Source organism: Aptenodytes patagonicus, chromosome 20 (genome assembly GCF_965638725.1).
Source record: "Aptenodytes patagonicus chromosome 20, bAptPat1.pri.cur, whole genome shotgun sequence".
In the NCBI taxonomy this organism is placed as follows: domain Eukaryota; kingdom Metazoa; phylum Chordata; class Aves; order Sphenisciformes; family Spheniscidae; genus Aptenodytes; species Aptenodytes patagonicus.
The window spans coordinates 2374434-2394617 of NC_134968.1; the positions used below are offsets into that span (position 1 = coordinate 2374434).

At 57.4% G+C, this 20184-nt stretch overlaps 2 protein-coding genes across 4 annotated transcripts in view; one reads left to right on the top strand and one right to left on the bottom strand.

Annotated features, from left to right (window-relative positions):
* NFE2L1 (NFE2 like bZIP transcription factor 1) overlaps positions 1–1458 on the top strand; it is a 1673-nt gene extending 215 nt beyond the window's left edge. Inside the window, exon 2 of the mRNA XM_076356476.1 lies at positions 3–1458. Coding sequence (XP_076212591.1) covers positions 3–757 — 755 coding nt within the window. The 3' untranslated portion in view covers positions 758–1458. The remainder of the gene's footprint in view (positions 1–2) is intronic.
* A 6848-nt stretch (positions 1459–8306) lies between these two features.
* CBX1 (chromobox 1) lies at positions 8307–19811 on the bottom strand. Of its 3 annotated transcripts, none has more exons than XM_076356628.1 (5): positions 19764–19811; positions 10733–10908; positions 10011–10188; positions 9176–9270; positions 8307–8499 (listed from the first exon to the last, which is right to left on the bottom strand). In XM_076356628.1, the coding sequence occupies exons 2-5, from the start codon at positions 10870–10872 to the stop codon at positions 8355–8357; spliced, it is 558 nt and encodes a 185-aa protein (XP_076212743.1). In that variant the 5' UTR covers positions 10873–10908; positions 19764–19811; the 3' UTR covers positions 8307–8354. The 3 variants fall into 3 exon arrangements, with proteins under 3 accessions (XP_076212743.1, XP_076212745.1, XP_076212744.1); XM_076356630.1 differs by having other exon boundaries at positions 10733–10905; positions 19764–19802; XM_076356629.1 differs by lacking the exon at positions 19764–19811 and adding an exon at positions 11768–11828.
* Positions 19812–20184: the final 373 nt, after the last annotated feature.

Here is a 20184-nt window from a genome sequence, read left to right on the forward strand (position 1 = left end):
AGGAGCTGTCGGCTACAGCTCAGACTCTGAAAACGTGGACTTCGAAGAAGCGGAAGGGGCGGTTGGATACCAGCCAGAGTACAGCAAGTTCTGCCGCATGAGCTACCAGGACCCGTCGCAGCTCCATTACTTGCCTTACCTGGAGCACGTTGGCCACAACCACACCTACAACATGGCGCCGGGGGCCCTGGATCCCGAGGAGCCCAAACTGCCCAGCGCGGGGAAGAAGAGCAGCAAGGAGAAGCCGTCCGAGTTCCTGGATAAGCAGATGAGCAGGGACGAGCATCGAGCCAGAGCCATGAAGATCCCCTTCACCAACGACAAGATCATCAACCTGCCCGTGGAGGAGTTCAACGAGCTCCTCTCCAAGTACCAGCTCAGCGAGGCGCAGCTGAGCCTGATCCGCGACATCAGGAGGCGAGGCAAGAACAAGATGGCTGCCCAGAACTGCCGCAAGAGGAAACTGGACACCATCCTGAACTTGGAACGGGACGTCGAGGACTTGCAACGGGACAAGTCCAAACTGCTCAGGGAGAAGGTGGAATTCCTCAAATCCATCCGCCAGATGAAGCAAAAGGTGCAGAACCTCTACCAGGAAGTGTTCGGCCGCCTGCGGGACGAGAACGGCCAGCCCTACTCCCCCAGCCAGTACGCCCTGCAGTACGCCAGCGACGGCAGCGTCATTTTGATACCTCGCGCCGTGGCCGACCAGCAGGCCCGGCGGCAGGAGCGGAAACAGAAGGACCGCAGGAAGTGAAGGGACGGCGACGCGGGAGGAGTGGGACACTCGCTCAAGTGAGAACTGGAGAAGGGCTGAGCCTGGAAGTACTTAGAGGAACTTTCATGCCTTCTTATCCGATATATCTTCTCAAAAAAAAAACAAAAAACAAACAAAAACGTGACTGCTGCCGGTCAGTGTACGGGAGAGACTGCGGGACCTGCGGGCTGAGCTTTGAGGGCTCCCTGCGGGGAGGGACGGGGAGGAGCGGACCCTGCACTGGCGAGCCCGGCGCCTTCCACAACCTGGAATCCTTTGAGCGCAGGAAACGAGCTGGCATCACTGGTGGCGAGACTGGCAGAGGTGGAAAAACTACTGTTAGGAACTGGCTTTAAATAAGAAAAGAGATTTGAGCAAATGAACTTAAAACAAGTTATAGGAGAGACGTTTTTCTGAACTTCCAAAGTTCTGTGATTTCAGGTAGTTGGTTGTTTTTTTTTTTCTTTTTTTTTTTTTCCTTTTTTTTTTTTTTTTCCTTTTCCTGAACCAGTTTTGACATCGGTGTGTGTGATTCAATCTGACTTAATTCCAGATTAACCAACATCCCTTCCTAGATCAGACCAGTGCACACATGGAAACACAAGTTGGTGTGACTTCCATTAACCCTTTCCAGTCTGAGGAAGCTCGGAGGGGGCTCGCGGGAGAACTGTTACCGTACACGCGGAGGAGCTGTGAGGCCTCGGGGAAAGGGGGGGGGGGGGCACGTAGAGCTTTAGGATTTGGGGGGGGGGGGGGGGGGGGGTGGGGCGGTGCGGATCTGGAGAGGGTTAACAGAACCAGTGCTGATACGCGTCCGTGTGTCCCGTCCCCTGTCCCTCGTCCCCCCGGAGCATGTCACTGCCGCCGAGCCAGCGCCGTGCCGGGACGCTGAGACGGCACACGCAGCAGCCTGCATGCAAACGCCGTCTTCTCCCACTGACCGGCCGGGGAACTGCTCGGGGAGGGTCGTTGGGGCCCCCGGCGGCCCCCCCCAATTCCCCCCCCCCCCCCCCCACCGCCACCTCCCCGGGGTCAGCGTACAGCACAAGGGGAGCGGAGGGTTCCCACCCCAGGCCTTGGGCTTGTCACTTATAGAAATTAGACGGCTGGTAGGATTCCTGTTTCTTAACCGCGCTTTGATTTTTTTTTTAGGGCTTCAGCCCTGTTTTCCCTATAGGGTCTAGAGTGCTTGTGTTGAGTAAAAGGGAGAAGCCCAAACGTTCAAAGCTGCTAAATGTTCTCTTTGCCATAAAGATTCAGGTAACCGTGTGATCACATTATAGGATTCTCTTCTGTCCCTAGGTGTTGGTCTGACTTCCTTTGTTTTCAGGAGGGGGGTGGGGGTAGTGCCTTGATCACTGTCGGTCTCCGCCACGGAGACGATCCTAGAAGCTGTATTTACAATATAGCACAGCTGGGAGTGTACTGACTTTACCAGCAACTGAAAAAAAAGAGAAAAAAAACAAAAAAAAAAAGCTTAAAAAAACGGCTTTTCCGAGCCGGTCCTGTGCATGTGATACGGGGTGAGGGCGGCGCATCGGAGGGAAGACTCGGGGTGGTAACTCAAGGGAAGGAAACCCGGTAACGCGGGAGGGAGGCCCGGAGCAGCCCGCGGCGCTGCCCGGAGGGAAGATGTCCGGCCGCGGGCGCGTTTTCCAGGCTACGGGGAAAGTAGTTGGATCTCGGAGCGCGTGGCGGGGCGTTCGGTGCGTTCGCTGCGGCCCCAAGAGGCTCGCCGAGACCCCGGCGGGCTCTCCCATCCCGGACTCCGGAGATTCAACGGCTTTACTTACGCGTGAGACGAAGCACAAGTGGTGGAGATGTGGGTGTGGGGAGGTTGGAAGGGAGCCCTGCGCGTATGTTTTAAATTATTTTCCTCTTAGAAACTTTATTTTAATGATCTGTGACCTGTCAGGGAAAGAAGAGAGATTGTGTGAGCACAGGACAAAAATAAAATGGCTTATTCACTGTACGAGCATTTGTTTCATGGAATTTTTTTTTGTTTTTGTTTTTTTTTTAATTTATTTTTGTAAAAGATGAAGCACGTCAGGGAAACGAAACGGCCTCTTCTTGTGGGTCCTTCTCACCCAGGGTGGCTCCTGGCTCTCTCCCGCTGTGCTGAGCTCGGAGCAGGCCTGGTTTGCCTCCAGCGATGGTCTGGGGAGGGAGTCACTGTCGTCCCAGCCCGCAGGTAACCTCGGAGGGGAGGAAAAACGAAAGGCCCCTCGGTTGTGGGAAACGGCTCTGCCTCAGCTGCTTTTTTTTTTTCCTTACTTCACAACAGTATCTTCGTAAAGAAAGCCGAGGGAAAAGCGTGGTTTCGGGTTAAATTTGCAGCTGCGTGGAGCAAGTGGCAGGTTCCCTCGGCCAAAGCTGCCGTCGTTCGAAGGCCGGGGCCCGGCCGGGGCCCGGCCGCGGGTCGGAGCTGCCTTGGCACAGCCTGATCGCCCTCCTCCGTGCTTCGCCTCCCGGGGCCGGAGCGTGGCGTCCCGCTTTCCTGTCGGGCGAGCGAACGGCATCAGCGCAGCTCGAAGCCTCCCTTCCCTCTTGCAGCTCCAGTCAGCGCCGCTGCCGTTACACAAGCCCCACCTTCCCCACAGGTTTTGGCCGTAGCGTTGGTTACCGAGCCAAAGTTTATTCAATCACGAGTGTGTTTACATCAGGCTCTGCAGGCCGGCTCCTGCCCCGTCCCCTTCCCTGCGGGACGAGGCCCAGGCAGGTCCGGCAGGAGCGAGGAGACCGAGCCCTTCGTCTCCTGTGCCCGGAGGAATAAGCGTTTCGAGCGGCGGAGGTGACGGAGGGGCACTGCTGACCCCTCGGCTCCGCTTTTCCCTGTGCCGCGGCCGTGTCCCCGTCCCCCCCCCCACCTTGCTGCCTCTCCGGGCTGGTGGCGGCGGGAAGGTCTGGCTGCGAGCCGGCGGGCAGCTGCCAGCCCGGCGCTGGCTTCCAGCCTCTGGTTTGCAGCCCCGTTCCCCGGGCAGGGCTCAGCGGAGCTCTGTTCGCCTCCAGCTGGGCTCGAGGGCAGGCCCTGACTTTGCTGCTCTTTTGTGCGAGGGATTGTGTCTCTCTGCCGGGGCGCAGGCAGAGCTGCGGGCGCAGGCAGCCCGGCTGGGCAGACGCCCGGGGGAGCAGCAGGGGGAGGCGGGCAGGCTGCTGCCGAAAGCCTCCCCCCGCCTTGGGCCAGGCGGGAACCCAGGCCCTGCAGCAGAAGACGCCATGGGCAGCTCGGATGAAGGAACCGGGGATGGAAAAACGGCTCCTGGGAACTGCTGATGCACCAGCAAGAGGCTGGGCTGGCGCGGAACCGCTGCACTTAAGTATTCCGAGATGCCTTCCTTGCGGCTCAGCACCCGATCATCTCTCTGTATAGAATTTTTTTAGCCATAGATGCCTTTCTCTAAGGTTTTAATACCCCCCCCCCCCCGCCTTATTGGCATCGCTGCTTGTAGGCGCTGTCTTTTCTCATCTGGCGTCACGATTACGCAGCAGTTCCCGCACCCCTCCAGCGAGCATTAAACAAACGGGGCCCACCGCTACAAGCCAGGGCGCCGGGGTGAGACGCCGCTTTGGGGGCACCAAAGCCTCGTGTCCAGCAGCCTCAGCCGCCTCCCTCGGCCAGGCACAACCAGAAGAGCAAGCAGAAAGTGCGCGGCTGGCCCCCGCTCTGCTCCCCGACAGCCTTCCCGTGGGGCAAATTGTCATTTTCCTGGGGGTTAAACCTCTCCTTATGGGACTGGAAGAGTTCATCTACTCCTGCCGCGGAGTTGAGCCCAGGCCAGCTCTACGCACAGCAACAGCTCAGCCAAGGGGAATGCGAAGCATTAAAATACACACTCCGAGGTGCTTCTCGTCTCTCTCCCTGGGCTCTAGAGTATTTATTTCAGATATTCCTTCAGGGGCTATTTTAGAACTTAATACCGGCTTGCAAAAAAAACCCCGCAGTGATTTCCCCCGCCCCAGCGATGCTGCGAGAAGGTTACAGCCCTCCCGCTGGGGTCACCCCCCCCCCCTCCCTGACCGGCGAAGGGGAGCGGGGTCAGCGAGCGCGTGGACACAGGAGGGGAGGACGCGCCGCTCTACCCAGTTTCTAGTCTCCCTTTGCTGCCTCGCCCCCCCCCCCCCCCCCCCCCCCCCCAGAACGGGACCTTTTACTTCACGTCTCCGCTCCTGCGCTCACACGTGTCCTCGCTCCCGCACAAACATACCAGCGAACCCCCCGTTCTCCCTGTCGGGAGGCTACAGGTGAGCGAAGCGCTGTTCCCCAGCCTCCGGTACGGCTTCAGAGCAGCGAGCCCAAGCTGAGCACAAGGCTGACAAAAAATCCATTCCCCTCTGGCTCCCTGCCCATGCGAGGGAGGGGCAGGCGAGATGGGACCTTAACCAGCTCCTTACCTCCGCTGCTGTCACTCGCATGTCACGCCACGCGCTGTCGGAGGCGCAGGCCGCCTGCCAGCCCGTAATCAGGTGAAGTGCAGACCTTTCATTTTCCCGAAGCAGGAAGCACTTAGCCACCAGCGGGGCCTCCTGCCTCTGATCTCGGCAAGAGCCGCAGCTCAGCGGCCCTTTTAACCAGTGTCCGGCTGCCGCCCGAGTCCTCAGCGCGGCAGTCAGGCAGCCTCGCGCCGGCGCGCTCGCTGCCTGCCCCGGGGCAGGCCCTGGTTTCTGCCAGCCTCCGCTGCGGCACGGGGCGGGGGGGGGACGACGGAGGAGCTGCCTCTGCCCTTCCCTGCCCCGCTTCTGGCAGCCCAGGGCAGCAGTGAGCCCGGGGAAGACCGCCTCACCATCGCCCACAGATCCCTCAAGCGCATCACGAGGGTCGTGAGGCTCTTTTCCTGCGCCTCAGTTTCTCGAGAGGTGACCCATCCCGCTTACGCAGCGCCAGAGACGAGCGGTACCCAGCGACCTGGTGCCTGCCCGCCCTGCCCGCAGCTCACGCGGGAGCCCCACGAACTCGGCGCGGCTGCAGTCCCGCCCCCCGGGATGGAGCAACGCGCATCTTCCAGCTACCTGCTGCGATCGATCGCCCCAGAGCCTCCCCAGGGAACTGCAGCCTTCTTTACGTTCAATTAAGTGGACGTTACCCCTTCCATCTCTAGTGATTAATACAGGTTTAATTGCCGCTTCTGCTGGCTGCTGGGGCAGGGCAGACATTTCACCGCCCCGCTGGGTACAGGCCGTGCTGTTGCGAATAACCTGGATTTCAACTGGCTGCGTAGTTTTGCAGCCCTGAATGGCAGCGAGGGGCTGGCAGAGCCCCTGTTCAGCCCTGAACGCCGCCTAAAACCTCCCTGCCTCTCCCTGCTCCACCCTGCACGCCGCCAACACTGGAAACCTCTGAGCCAGGGCCACAATCCTCCTCCCAGGAGCGCTTCAGCCCACTCTGCCGTCCGCACGACCGTGTGGAGCGTCAGCTGGGCTGAGCAGAGGAGGATGGGGTCTACTCTTCTCCACGCGCAAGAGCTTGTGGCCTTCAGCAAGTCCATACCAAGAATAAAGGGAGGCCGTCTCCACCTTCAGCCAAACGGTCACCGGAACCATTGCCAGAGCTTTAAAAACCCGCCCGTAAACGCAAAGTGACAAAGTCTGCTCAACGTTCAGGTGAGAATCGAAGTAAAAGTCACTTACCCCACCTCTGGTGCCGGATCCTGGCTAGGAACACACGCAGCGCACGCTCCCGGCTCAAGCAGCATCTTGCCACATCAAACGAGGTCCCGAATCATAGCTAGTCCTCTCGTCTCCGAGGGCGAGGCTCGACTCGGGCCTCTAGACACTAACCTCTACGACACCTCTCTTCTCCAGATGGAAGTCAACATAAATCAGAACCTGCTGTCAGCTGCTCCAAAGCTCCTGCTGCTGTTGACACCCAGATCGGAGCCACCGGCTAACCTGGGCCGCATCAGAGCTAACCTTGCTCAGAGAGAACCGCAACCGCAGGCTAACTTCCCTCCGCGACCCGCTCTACACCTCGTCACTCATCTCACGCACAAAGAGCTGGAGGAAGGAGCAAGGTAGAGAAGAAAAAAAATCAGGATTATAAATCTAAAATTTTATTGAGACAAAAAACTGACAGAGCTTGGTATGAAGTTAAAATCCAAACACGTACTTTACATTTAAACAACGTTTTCACAGAAACCTAAACACATGCTTTTTAAAAAAAGGTTTGTACAATGCAAGTCTAGATACATACCACCCTACAAGGAGGTGCCAGGAGTCTGGTGGGGCTCACGACTCCAGACATTAAATAGTTCAGTATTTGTAATAAATCTGATTTTAAAAAAAAAAAACAAAAACAAACAAAAACCTCAGAAGATTCGGGGTAACACATCCGGCTCCAGCACCAGCGTCTGGCCTCCTACAGACAATCGCTTGTTACGGGAGAATATGGAATTGATTCTTTTCTTGTGCTGCTGTTGATTTCCTCTCCCCCCCACAACTAAGGGGTTCCCAATGCTGCTGGCTGGACAGTCAAATTAAGGTGAGAAAAGGAGCAAGCAGTCAGAAGTCTCTCTCCCCCCCCCCCCCAATTTTGAGAAATAGCACCTTATAACGGAAAGAAGGGTAGAAAGGCTTTTAAAGGGTTAAAATCCATTCCCGCCCCGCACCCCACCCTCCCACATACAATGCATGTGTCAGTAACTGGCAGTTCTGCTTCAGGACAATACGAATCACAAGTTTGCATTTTCACAAGTCTCCCCTCACACCCCCCCCCCCCCGCCCCCCTCGCCCCCCCCCCCTAAAAATTGCTCGCAGGGTTTTGAGGATCTTGGCTCCAGAGATTTGGACATTCACAGTTTCAGTCTCACGTCAGTGTCCCTGTCTCCCTAGTTCTGTCATCGATACTGGGCTCTTCCCCCCCCCCCCCCCCTTTCTTTTTTTTCCTTTTCTGAATTCAGGTTCTAAAAAAGATCTGGAAATGATCTGGAACGTTGTCACCAGACCTCATCTCCCTCCCTCCCCAACGAAACAAGAGACCAATTTCCCCAACATCCCTCCCCCCCAGCCCCCCAAACCAATACACCAGTAAATAGCAAAAGGAAAAAAAAAAAAAAACAAAACCAAACCAAACCAAAAACAAAAACCTACACACATGCTACGCCGTAAAAATGCAGAGTTAACACTATTGGGAAGAAGGCTGTGGGTTGCTGAGATGGTCTTTGAAGAATAAGCAGTATCCATCTGCACTCCCTTTCCCCAGCCCACCCATCACCAGTGACAGTCCTTCATGGAAGGGGCTTTGCTTCCTCTCCCACAAGCTGCAAAATAGACAGCCTTGAAACAAACACCCCAATTCCCCACCCCCCCCCACCCCCCAACAGCCCCCCCCTCCCCCCAGTATCCCCCTTGCCCTTCCCTCCCTCCCCCCCCCCCCCCCCCCCCCCCCAAATTTGAGCCGGGCTGGTTTGAATCTGTACACAGCATGAAGCTGCATAAAGCAGTTGAGCAGCTGCAGGGCACAGAAACCATACTGGTCTCTTCAAAGGGCATCTTCTCCAGCCACCTCTACGCTCCCAACCGAGCAGAGCTGCGTTCTCTCCCTCTTGCTCAAACCCACAGTTCAGATCTTTATACAAAGGCTGGCCAGAGCGGGTGCCGGGGGTTAGTTCTTGTCCTCTTTCTTGTCATCGTCCTCTGAGGGGTAGGAATGCCATGTCAACCTCTCCTCATAGAACGAGATGACCACCTGGGGGCACTTGATGTTGGCTTCCTTGGCAGGGACCAGGTCGGCCTCGTCAGAGTTCTTCCTACAGGCCAGAGCAGAGGTGCAAGTTAGGGGGCTGCGGAGGGGAGGTGGAAGAAGCGGAGACCGGAGAAAAATCAAGAGGCGGCAGGTAAACGGAGTCCCCGAGGCGCTCGGGGGATCCAAGCGACCCCTTCCCGAGTGGCTCTGGAGCAGGGAGAAGCAGCAGGTGAGCCCAGGAAAAATTCAGGCGTGAGTTGAGCTCTGTGTTGTCGGGGATGGGGAGAGAAGCCGAATCAAAGCTGCGGCCCTGCCCCCAGCCACTCCGTACTCCTGCGACGGTGCAAAAGCGAACAGCTCCCACACCTACGCCTGACTGGTTCGGCTCCCACCTGCGCCAGCGACAAGCCCTGTGTCACTACAGCCGAAGGGGACGCGGTCATCGTCACGGCTCTCCTCCGGGTGCAGCCTTCCGAAACTGCAGCCCGCGCCATGACACCGTGCCCCTCTCTCTCCCCAAGCTCGCACCTGCTGCGGGGGGACATCTTAAGAGCCACGCAATCCCAAGGGCCCTACCTGCTCGTTTCACATCCACGTTAGCCTCAGCGCAGAGGGTCACCTCAGGCAGCAGCGCCATCGCGAGAGATTTCATGCCAGGTAGCAGGGACTCCCCAGGCGCAGGTCCTTCCCTCTCTGGCACAGAATAAGTGAAGAAGTGACAGACACAAAGACACACTCACCACTTCATCAGGAACATGAGCTCCCCGCTGGAATCCGTGGCACCAATGATTCGCTCTGGCTCAAATCCCCGGGCAAAGCCTCGCGGTTTCTCCGACTGCAAAGAGACAAGTTTCCACCTGTAGCATCACAGGGTGACAGCCACGGCCCTGTTTCTGGTCACCAGGACACTCTGGTGGCTGCTCAGAAAGGCTCTGCGTATCAGATGCTCAGACTGTAATGGCTGAGGCTAGCGGGGAACTGAGGAGACCACTCTAGTGAAAGCCCATTGCACTGAGCTGACCCGGGACAGCAGAGCGGAGCGCCCTGCTCATGCTGCAAGCAGAGGACCTGATTTCCAAGGCCCTGCTGGTCAAACTCTTGTGCCGGCCAAGATTCAGCAGCTCTTGGGATGAAAACCAGACCTGCAGAGCCTTTTTATTGGCCCTTTCCCCAAGCAGCTACGAGCACCCTGAGCAGGAGGCTCTCTGCTCCACCTCGTTCCCCCTCTTGAAGGGGCAACAGGCAACCCCTGCCTCCCGTTTCACCCCCTGTGCGGTTCTTCAGGAGAAGCTGGGGCTCCATACCCTTTTGGTTCAAGAACTGGCCTTTCAGTTTAGTGCTAGAACCGGCTCTGGATCGACGAAGAGGCCTGGCTTAGACAACAGCTCATGCCTCCTTCCGAAAGCTACAGCTTTTCAAAAGCACTTCAGCTGTGTCTCGCTGAAGTGCAGTATTTTCTCCTCCGTGCAGGAGAACAGTTTGACTGAGGTTTCGGAGCGTGGCTGCTCTAGCTGCTAGGCACCGTGCCAAATGCAGGGGCAGGGAGGTGAGCACAGAAACCCCACCCTGCCTTACCTCCTCCTTCTTCTTCTTTGGTTTGCTCTCCTCCCCTTTATCCTCCGTGTCAGACTCCGCTTTGCGTTTGCTTCCCTCAGACTTCTCGCTCTCATGTGCGGTTTTCTGGGACTGAAGGAACTCTGCAATGAGGTCTGGGCAGTCGAGGTTCTCCTCCGGCTCCCATGTGTTATCTTCACTGCAATCAAAGACAACAGCTGAGTTTTACATACGGGCAGCTCGCTGCAGCTTTCCCTGCCAAGAAAAGTCCTGGACACCAGGTCACGCGGAGATGCTGAGGGAAACAGCAGTCTGGATGCGGGCGTCCTCGCCCCATGAAACAGGACCCTGCCCTGATCCAGGCAGGGATGCCAGAGGGCAGGGCAGTTATTTCCCTTCTCGGGAGAGAAATGCAACTCATTTTATCCGGCTGCTTGTTTCACGCTAGGTTATAAGGGGGGAAGCCCCACCAGGGCACTGCACAGCCTGCTTGCAAGACAGAAACGTGACTTTCTCACCTAGGCTGCGCTCTCATTGCCCTGATTAGAGCTCGAGGCATTTAGCACCGCCGTTTTTGTCATTACGGCTGCCCTTGGCCTCTTAGCTGCATTTTACAGACAAGGAGAGGCGCAGGGAGACTGAGCCACCTGCCCGGAGAGGCTTCGGGAGCCAACGACAGAAGGGATGCTCGCGCCGGAACGGCCCAGCACCCACCCCGCAGCAGCAGGCAGGGAGGCACTTACTCCGAGAAGCCTTTCCACTTCAGCAGGTATTCCACTTTGCCCTTTACCACTCGCCGATCCAGGACCTTCTCCACCACATACTCCTCCTCCTCTTCCTCTAAGACCTCCTCCACTTTCTTCTTGTTCTGTTTTTTTCCCATTGTGCTGGCCAGTTTTTCAGCTTACGGGCGACGCTGCTAAAAGAGGAGCGAGAACCACACGTTCGTGTCAAGGTCAGGTTTGCCTTTGCCAGGCAGCGAACATACTGGATACGCAGAGGCAAAGCATGGCGCAGGAATGCTGCTTGGGAGAAAACAGGCACATACAAAGCAGGTAACACACGAAGAGATGGGCCGGGATGGTCCTGCCAGCTGAAAAGGCAAAGAGGAATCTCCAGCAGGAGCTGCCGCATTCACACCGTGCCTTTTTGACACACGGCTTTGGCCTTTTTGTCTCCCCAGCACCTTATTTCACCAATTCCATCAAGACTCTGCCTGATTCCACCCATACTTTGTCCCTGTTTTCAGCACACCGTGTCTCGACCTCGCTGCTCCCACGTCTTGCCCGCCGACCTCCAGAAATGAAGCAGCATCCTACGTCAGCTGCTCCACACCTTGTCCTTCCTCTGCCGAGTCCCGCGTGTCCCCCCTCAACCTGTTCTCTCCCCTTTCCTCACCTTGCTGACCTGCCCTTCAGCTTAGTTCAACCCTGCCTTGAGGTGCACAAAGCATTTGCAGAGCTGTACAGCAGGGGGAGGGAGACGGCGCACCGCTGATATTACCTAAAAGTTAATAAATAGTTAATCCAAGTTAAATACAAGTCACAGCCCCTGATACCAAGCTCTCCACGTTCATTTCTTTGCTGGTTCATGGATGTGCACTCCGGGATATTTATCTAACTCACCAACCCAGAAAATGGTTTTTTTTTTTCCTCCTTATCTTCCAGAGCTGTTTAGAGAGTCAAAAATTCCTGCGTATAAATCCAGTGCTTGCTGGGAAGCGGCAGAAGCGATGCAGAGCTAGGAGAACTCTCTGGCCCGACGCAGCCCAAGGCTACCTGCTGTAAACGCCGCAGCACACAGGTAACGAGTGACGGGGCGGCCCTCGGCGCAGCTCTCTGCTTTCCACTCACGCGGGGGGACTGCAGAGGAGAGGCAGCCCTGCCAACACGCCGGGCGCTTCCCCCAGGCTGAAACGAAACACCTCAGAGAGCCAAAAACCACAGAGAGGCCCCGCTTCCCTGCTGAAACCCAGCTCAGACCAGTAAGAGCACCGCGGCCGGGCAGATCCAGGGTCAGCCTCTCCCCGCTGCTGCCGGGGGTGGCCGTCCACCTCGTCCCTGCCCTGCGTCCCTGCTGTGGAGCAGGTGGTTCTGCTAAAAACACCCCCGGTCCTTGCAAATGCTCACCAGCCACTTCTCGGCTGGTACCAGTTACACCGACAGGTCCCAGCCCCACAGACAAGATCCTGAGCCACTGCACGGCCCCGCGAAGGGAGACACCAACGGAGCATCTGCTTGTGCGGGAAGGGGACGCGGGAGGGGTTTTTTTCCTTAGGTTCAAGAAAGATATATAGAGCCCTCTAGTACCCTGACCTCATCATCGGCCTCTGCTCCAAAGAAGTCTGCGCAGCCAGCCGAGCACGCCGAACGAGTTGCACTGATTTAGACCGACCAACGGGTCAGGAGGTTCCAAGTCTCCCCATCTGTTATCTCCGATAAGCAGCTACGCCGCCACGGAGAGCCACTGGCAAAGCTGGCAACGGGAGCGAGACCGCCTGAAACCATCCCTGTACCTCAGCCTCCCAAAACTCCACCCTGCTGAACAGCTGCCCGGGGAGCTTTCACAGCCTAAGCGCCGAGGAACACGGCTTCTTTTTTTTTTTTTCCGGTAAAATACGTATTTTCTGCCAAGCAGAATGACTGGCAAGCAGGTCAAACATTACCTGCCTGGAAACTTTAGTTTTGCCACTCAGGTTATCTTGAATCGTGTAGAATAAATTTCAGCTGGCAAAATCTATGTAAACTGGGGCTGGTTTATATGGCAAAACAAAAATCCTGCAGATTTACACTGGCTGAAGGAGATGCCAGAGTTCAGCAACAGTCTCAGCTCTCGGGGTACAGCTGGACGAGCTCCCTCGTGCACGAGACGCTGCTGAGCTGAGCAGCTGCCATTAGAGCATCCTTCAAAGGCGGCGGCTTAAAAACAAGCCCCCCAGAGCTCAAAAGGTGTACCGGGGGTTCAGACCAGCAGAAGCCACAGCAGAGAGGACGGGAGGGAGCACAGCTGAGCCGGCACGCTCCGGACCACCCCATCTCTGCCGCTATCTCACAGAGAGGGCTTGAGGGCGGTCGAGGAGCGCGGAAGAGCACAGAGGGAGAAAGCAGCGCTTCTCTGCTTGGCAGGCGCTGGACCAACGTGTTTATACTTTGGACCCCACTATTGCACTGCTGCTTTCAACCTGACCTTGGCATACAAGCCGTGCCAGCGCCCGGGCTCTCGCTCCGCAGGGCGCTCGGCCTCCGTCCGTGCTTGCTGGCGGACAGACATCTTCCCTTCACACCCCGTCCCTGCACGCACCAGCCGCGAGGCGACCGCGGCCTCCTCACTCGATGGCAACGTCGGGGTAGAAGGAGGAACGAACACCTTCCCCCCGCCGCCGGCACCCAGAGTCGGGGTTGCTCCTGAACCAGGCAGAGGACTGGCAGCAAAGGCCAGGCCAAAGTGGCTGCTAGCGTCTCGGGGTGCTCCACGGTCACTGAGCAAGTTGGGAGGTCCCAGAGCCCGGGCTCTGCATCACAAGCCTTTCCCTCCTTCTGCTCGTGTTTAGCACTAAATATGTCCCCTGTCTTTCTTTTAACTGGTGGTCTCAGAAGAGGGGTCGGCACCTGAACAGGCTGCAGGGCAGACAGGGACAAGGGAAGAGCTTGTTCTGCTACTGCACGTGCTGCGCTGTGCCTGCAGAGCTCCAGTGTCCGCCAAAGGCGAAAACTAAACCCCCTCTAAGCGTTACATGAAGTGAGAAGTTCCCTGCCCTGTACAGACCAGCAGCTGAGGTGGTGGTAGGGATGTTCCCAGACAGGCAGTGCTTCCCCCACGGATCCTTTATTCAGTGCCAGAGGAGACCCAGCCCCCCAAGGATGAAATTTTATTGCCCTATCCAACGGGGGGAAAAAAAAAAACCCCAACCACCTGGAAACAGCCCACTAAAATGGAGCCGTACAAGAACACGCATCAGAGAGGCTTTTCCCTCCTCAACTCCTGGGCTGAAATACACCGACGGCATCTTTAATCAGACGCCAGACGGAGGCAAACCCGAAGCAGCAAGGCTCCCGGTCGCCTGCGGACTCGCCGAGGAGGAGGCCAGGCTGCCTGGCACCGCCTCAGCTGGTGTGCAATACGACAATGTAAAGCCTCCGACCCACCGCCAGCATCTAATCCCCGAGCAGGAGCCAGCGCTGCAGCAGGAAGCTGAGCGATCGTGTTTCACTGTGGAATTCTTCAGGCAGTTCCTCCCCTCCATCCTCCTCCTCTGGCACCGCGTGGCCGCCGGAGAAGGGGGCGAGAGCCGAGCACCTCACGGCAGAGGAGATTCCCAAGAAGGTGCTGTCGCAGCTCCGAATACAACCAGCAAATAACCTCCGAGACAGCCTGGAGGGGCGAGATCTCCGGCTTCCCCCCTCTCAGCAGGGACTTCTGTTCAGCCGCAGCTGAAAGGATTTTAGTCGTGAGCGCTGTGGTTATTGCTCGGAGATGGACTTGTTTTTAAGGCACCTAAGGATGCTCAGCTGGATTGCCAGGCCGCTTGAGCGGCTTCCTAAGAAGGCAACTGGATCAAAGGGTCTAACGGTACAGTCTGGCCAAGACGAGCTCAGAGGGGAGTTGCTAAAACTAGAGGTGGGTGTGTAGGACAGGTAGGTGTGGAAAGGGAAAAAAAGAGAGAGGCGACAGAGCAACGCAAGCAAGGCAACACTGCGGATCCATCATTTCATTGTGGTAAGCGCTGGGCAGAGAAGATGCAAATCCAAGGCCAGGAGCACTTTGAGAAAGAGCTTGCCAAGGGGAGGGACAAATATACCAGTGGAAAGGGCTGCAGCAACCATACCTCAAGCATACAGCAGGCAGCAACCTCTCCAAAGTCCCCGGTCACTCAGGGCCTGTTCCTTTCAGCAGACGTTTCCCTGTTTCTGCTACAGGCATTTACACCAGAGTACCGGCGTCACCCCCTCGCAGGGACCTGCTCTGCCTCTGTGGGTTCTCAAGATGTCTGCTCCCACGCAGGCACGGGGCTGGCACCCAGCTGCCTGCTGAGGAGCCGTCCCCTCGGCATTCATCCCTGCGGCAGGGACAACGTCTGGTTTTGCCTCAAGAGCCTGCAAGCCAGAAAGGTGCTCCGGGCGGATGAGGCCAAGCCGGAGTTCGCGGCATCTGCTGCTAGACACGGTACAGATTTTAGCGTTCGAGCCAGCAGCACAGAGACAAGCTGCTGCACAGGCCTCTCGCTGCACTGCAGTCAAAAATGCAGCTCTAGTGAGAGAAAGGGACTTCAGCCCCCCCGGGGGGTACGAACTCAGCGCGTGGCTTTATCGGCGAAGCATCTGAGCTGCTCCCCACACCCTCTTCCTCCTCGTCAGGAAAGCCGCTGTGGAACAGAGCGCTCGACAAAGATTTCAGCTTTCTGCGACTGGGAACATCCAAACCCTCCCAATTTTAGTTGTTAAAAACAAACCACAGCCACCCAAAGCACTGGCTGGTCTCTGGAGAAAGAGGGAGAGGTTGAACCATCCCCATCCGCTTGGAAAGGCAGTGCAGGGAAGATTTACCCCGTGCTCTGCTCCCTCATCTCCAGAGCTTTCAAATAAACACATTTCACTTGCACCGAGTTCCTAGGCGCAGAGGTGCAGAATGAAGCCATTTTCATTTATCATCATTATCTTAGAGGTCTTTTCCAACCTCAATGATTGTATTGTATGATTGTATTTTGCCTGGGCATTTTTGGCGAGGGCAGACAACTCCTATTACGTTTCTGGGGAGACCGCTCGTGTCTATAGAATTTGGGGCTAGATGACTCCTGCCCAAGAGAGATCACATTAGTAGTTCATGTTTCCTAAAATTCAGCTTCAATTTTCTATACTTAATGTGTGAAAAGTTGGCTTATACTGAAAAATATGATTTCAAGACAAAATTCAGGATGGGCCTATGCCGGATCTTTCCATTTTCATTTGCTGCTTCCTACCTAACGCTCAAGGCAAAGCTGAAATCCTTTGTGAAGAGGAAAGCAGAACAGAGAGAGACCGAAAGAATAACTTCTTGGTCTGCAGCTAAGAGGAAAAGGATCCAGGACACACCTAAGCTACTTGAAAAGAATTCAAACTCCTGTAAAAGGTCATGAAGAAAGAGGCCCGGCACAAAGGTGTGTACAAAAGCCCGCGTTATTGGGGCAGAAAGAGCAGACAGAGGAGCGAGAGCTAGAGTTGACGTCACCGCAGTAAATCCGAGCGAAGCACATGCCGGTATCACGCGATCTCCCGGATATCTGCATCCAGGTAGTGAAACCGCTACCAGACAAATACAAACACTCTCAGCCCCGTTGGCTGGGACACTTTCTTCAGAAGATCGTGAAGCTCTACCTAGCACCCTTCCGTGATGCCCGGCGCTAACCTTTTCGGTAGAAAGTTTAACAAAGGAAAGGAAGACCAGCCTAAGAAGAAAAACGTGGAGACCCAGAGGTTTGATTTGAGTACAGACTAGTTCCATTAGCTGCATCTTAAGGGATTAACAGTTCAGCTCAGCTTTAATGAGTTTTAAACTTAAAACATTTCCTCCTCCTGCCTCTCTCAAACTTGGCTGGGATCACTCATCTCTTCAAAGACTTATGAGCACGCCAAGTTTATTCCACACGCGCCAGGGAAAGGCAGCAGGCATCTTTCTTTTGAAGTGGGAACAAGCATGTTAAGTCTTCCACTCTCCAGAACCTGAAAACAGCAGAAAACGTTTCTGGAAAGTTTGAGTGAAAGCTCAAGCCTTTGAGTGGAGACCAAACTAAAGAAAAGCCACAACCTTCAAGCTCAGCCACATCATTTCCAGTTAAATTCACAATCCATGAGAGAATGCACCTCTGTATTTAAGAGAAACACACATGCAGCAGTAGGAACGTTACCTCCCTGCTGAAAAAAAAGAGAACCTGAGGTAAGAAATCCCGTCAGGCAGACAGGAATTTTGTTATGTGACGGCAGACACAACTGCTGAACTCCTCTAGATCAGATAAACGCTCATGGAATCAGAGCAGGGATTTGCATTCTTATTCTCCCTTTTGTATAAAGATAAGAAAACATTGCCCCAAGTGCTGCAGGATTCCCAGCGCCCCCGACACTGCACCACCTCCCTCTTCACGAGCAACCCCGGCCCCTACGGCACCTTCCCCTGCCAGCCTTAATCACAGAATCATAGAATCATTAAGGTTGGAAGAGACCTCTAAGATCATCGAGTCCAACCACCAACCCAACACCACCATGCCCACTAAACCATGTCCCTACGCGCCTCATCTACTCGTCTTTTAAATACCTCCAGGGATGGGGACTCCACCACTTCCCTGGGCAGCCTGTTCCAATGTTTCACCACTCTTTCAGTAAAGACAGTTTTCCTCACATCCAATGTAAACCTCCCCTGGCACAACTTGAGGCCGTTTCCTCTTGTCCTATCGCTCGTTACTTGGGAGAAGAGACCGACCCCCCCCTCGCTACAACCTCCTTTCAGGGAGTTGCAGAGAGCGATGAGGTCTCCCCTCAGCCTCCTTTTCTCCAGGCTGAACAACCCCAGTTCCCTCAGCCGCTCCTCATCAGACTTGTTCTCCAGACCCCTCACCAGCCTCGTTGCCCTTCTCTGGACACGCTCCAGCACCTCGACGTCCTTCTCGTAGTGAGGGGCCCAAAACTGAACACGGTATTCGGGGTGCGGCCTTCATCCCTAGGGACAGAGCGACCGCATCTGGGGGCATTTCCCCCAGCAGCCCCGCGCCCAGGAGCTGCCTGCCGGCGCTCACAGGCCCTTCACCTGCTTATTTTTGCATTTCGCTGGCGTCGGGCAGCGGGGTTAGAGCAGCCACATCTGTTTCTCATCGTTTTCACTACCGGGATCTCAAGCACTAATAGGAAACCGTGCCTGGGTCGCAAACCCAATGGGGACTGTTGACTCCAAACACGCCCATCGCAAACACCTTCCTCTCTCAAATGCACAAGGGTTATCTATATTTTTTTTTTTAAGTTAATAAAATCTTTCACAGATAGAGCCTGTAATTATTCAGCCAGAAAGCCCTTTTATACTTTGATCTCTCAGTTTTATATGGACAACATATGTGCTTGCTGCTTCCAAACTGATCAACCCCAACGCCAAGAGCACTGCCCCATCTCCGGGATCCTCACGCTCAGCTCCCCGTCCCCGACGCTCCCCATCCAAACTCGGGCCATTTCCAGCCCCTGCCACCTCCCCCTCCGTGCTGCCTGGGAGTGGGTCAGCTTCACAGCACAACCCTGAGCCAAACCCCGCTGCCGCCCTCTCGGCCAGCCCCTGCGCTCCCGGGGCAGCTCCACATCTGCCACTTCCTCGGCAAAGCTTCACTGCTTCCTTGTCTGGAGGTATAAATCCCATTTCGGCTCCATCACCCTCCCTTGCCAGAGGTCTTACTCTTCCCCCAAACGCTCTACAACTCCCATTCCAAGCGTGGCTCAGCTCCCAATCCTCCTCCCCCAGCAAAGGAGCTGGAGAAAGCCAGCCCTGCCGGGGAGCTGCCCCGACACCCACGCCACGCTGCGGGTGAGCAGGGACCGGACCCAAAGGCAGCTCCTGCTGCCTCTCCCCCCTCCCCTTCCCCGGCACATCCCTGCTTCCAGCCTGCCAGCCCCAGGCCCCTTTTCCACCTCCTGCCAGCCCCACGCGAGGTCTCCACAGGGAAGCTCTCCCCCAGCCCCAAGGCCTCACGTCCCCCCCCCCCAGGTTCGCTCCCCGACAGCTTTCCTCCCCCTGGCCCCCCGGGATCGGCTGCCGTCCCGCTCCCTGCCCTCCCGCAGCCTGTTGAGCGGCTTCCCGCTCATTCTCCCCGCCAAAAGTTAACACTCGTCCCCTCCCTGCTCTCAGAGCGGCAGGAGCCTGAATCCCCCTCCTCCCCCAGCCGCCCCCCTTCCCTGAAGCTCTCTCTCCCCCCAGGGAACACCTCCCTCCCCTTCTCCTCACCCCACGGGCTCCACCAGCGGTTCTTAAACCACCATCCAAATGCCGCCTCTCCCCCCCCCAGAGCAGGGACCCCGCTCCAGCCTCTCCTCTCCCAAAGGACCATTTCACCCCGTAGCCCCCGCCCCAGCCCAGACCCCCCCCCCTCATTTCCCCAGACCCCCCGCAGCAGCCCCTTGTTCTCTCCTCACGCACCAGCCCCCTCCCAGCACCCCGAGACACATCTTTCTCCTCTGTCCAAAGGCACCCCCGCACCTCTCCCCCCCCAGCCCTTCCTCTCTCCGAAGGACCCTCCCCGGCCCCAGCCCCTCCTCACTCGGCTTCCCCCTTCCCCCCCCGCGGCCCCTTGGAGGGGCACGGCCCTGCCAGCACCCCAAACCTCCCCCCTAACGCTTCTCCCAGCGCCCCAACACCCCCCCCTCCACTAACACCCCCCTCTCCTAGCACCCCCAAACACCTCCCTCCACCGACCCCCCCTCTCCCAGCGCCCCAAACCCCCCCTCCACTAACACGCCCTGCCCCAGCACCCCAAACACCCCTCCGCTTACCTCCCTATACCCCCCTACATACCCTATACCCCCCTATACCTCCCTATACCCCCCCCGCCCTCCCCAGCATCCCACACCCCCCCCCCGCAACCGCCGTCTCACCGCCCTAAACATCATCTCCCACAGCACACACACACACCCACTCCCCCCGAGCCCCCCCCCCCTCCAGTAACGCCCAGTTCCTCCCCGGCATCGCCCCCCCCCACAACGCCCCCCGCCCCTCTCAGCCCTCCGCGCCCCCCCGCCCCCCCCCCCCGGCCCGCCCGCGGCCCCCGCTCACCTTGCACAGCCCCGCCAACGGTTGCCGAGGGGAAGGGGCCTGCGGGGCGCGGGGGCGGGCGGGCGGGGCGGGTCGGGTGGCGCCGCGGGCCTGGCCGCTCTCCGTCCGCCTCCCTCGAACAAAAGAGCCCGGCCAGCCCCAGTACCCGCCGCGCGCACTGCGCCTGCGCCGCGACCCGCGCCCGCCCGCCCGCCGCGGGGCACCCTGGGAGCCGTAGTCCGCCACCGCGGGGCGACCCGGGAACCGTAGTCCGCTCGCCGCGGGGTGCACCGGGAGCTATAGTCCCCCGCTCCGCTACCGCCGGCCGCCCGGCCCGGCGCGGCCTTTCCGGTTAGGTCTAGGCGCGCCGACCCGGGGGGGATGGCACCGCGGCGTGGCGTGGCCGTGCCTCCCCCCGGGGAGGCCGCCCGCAGCTGAAGGG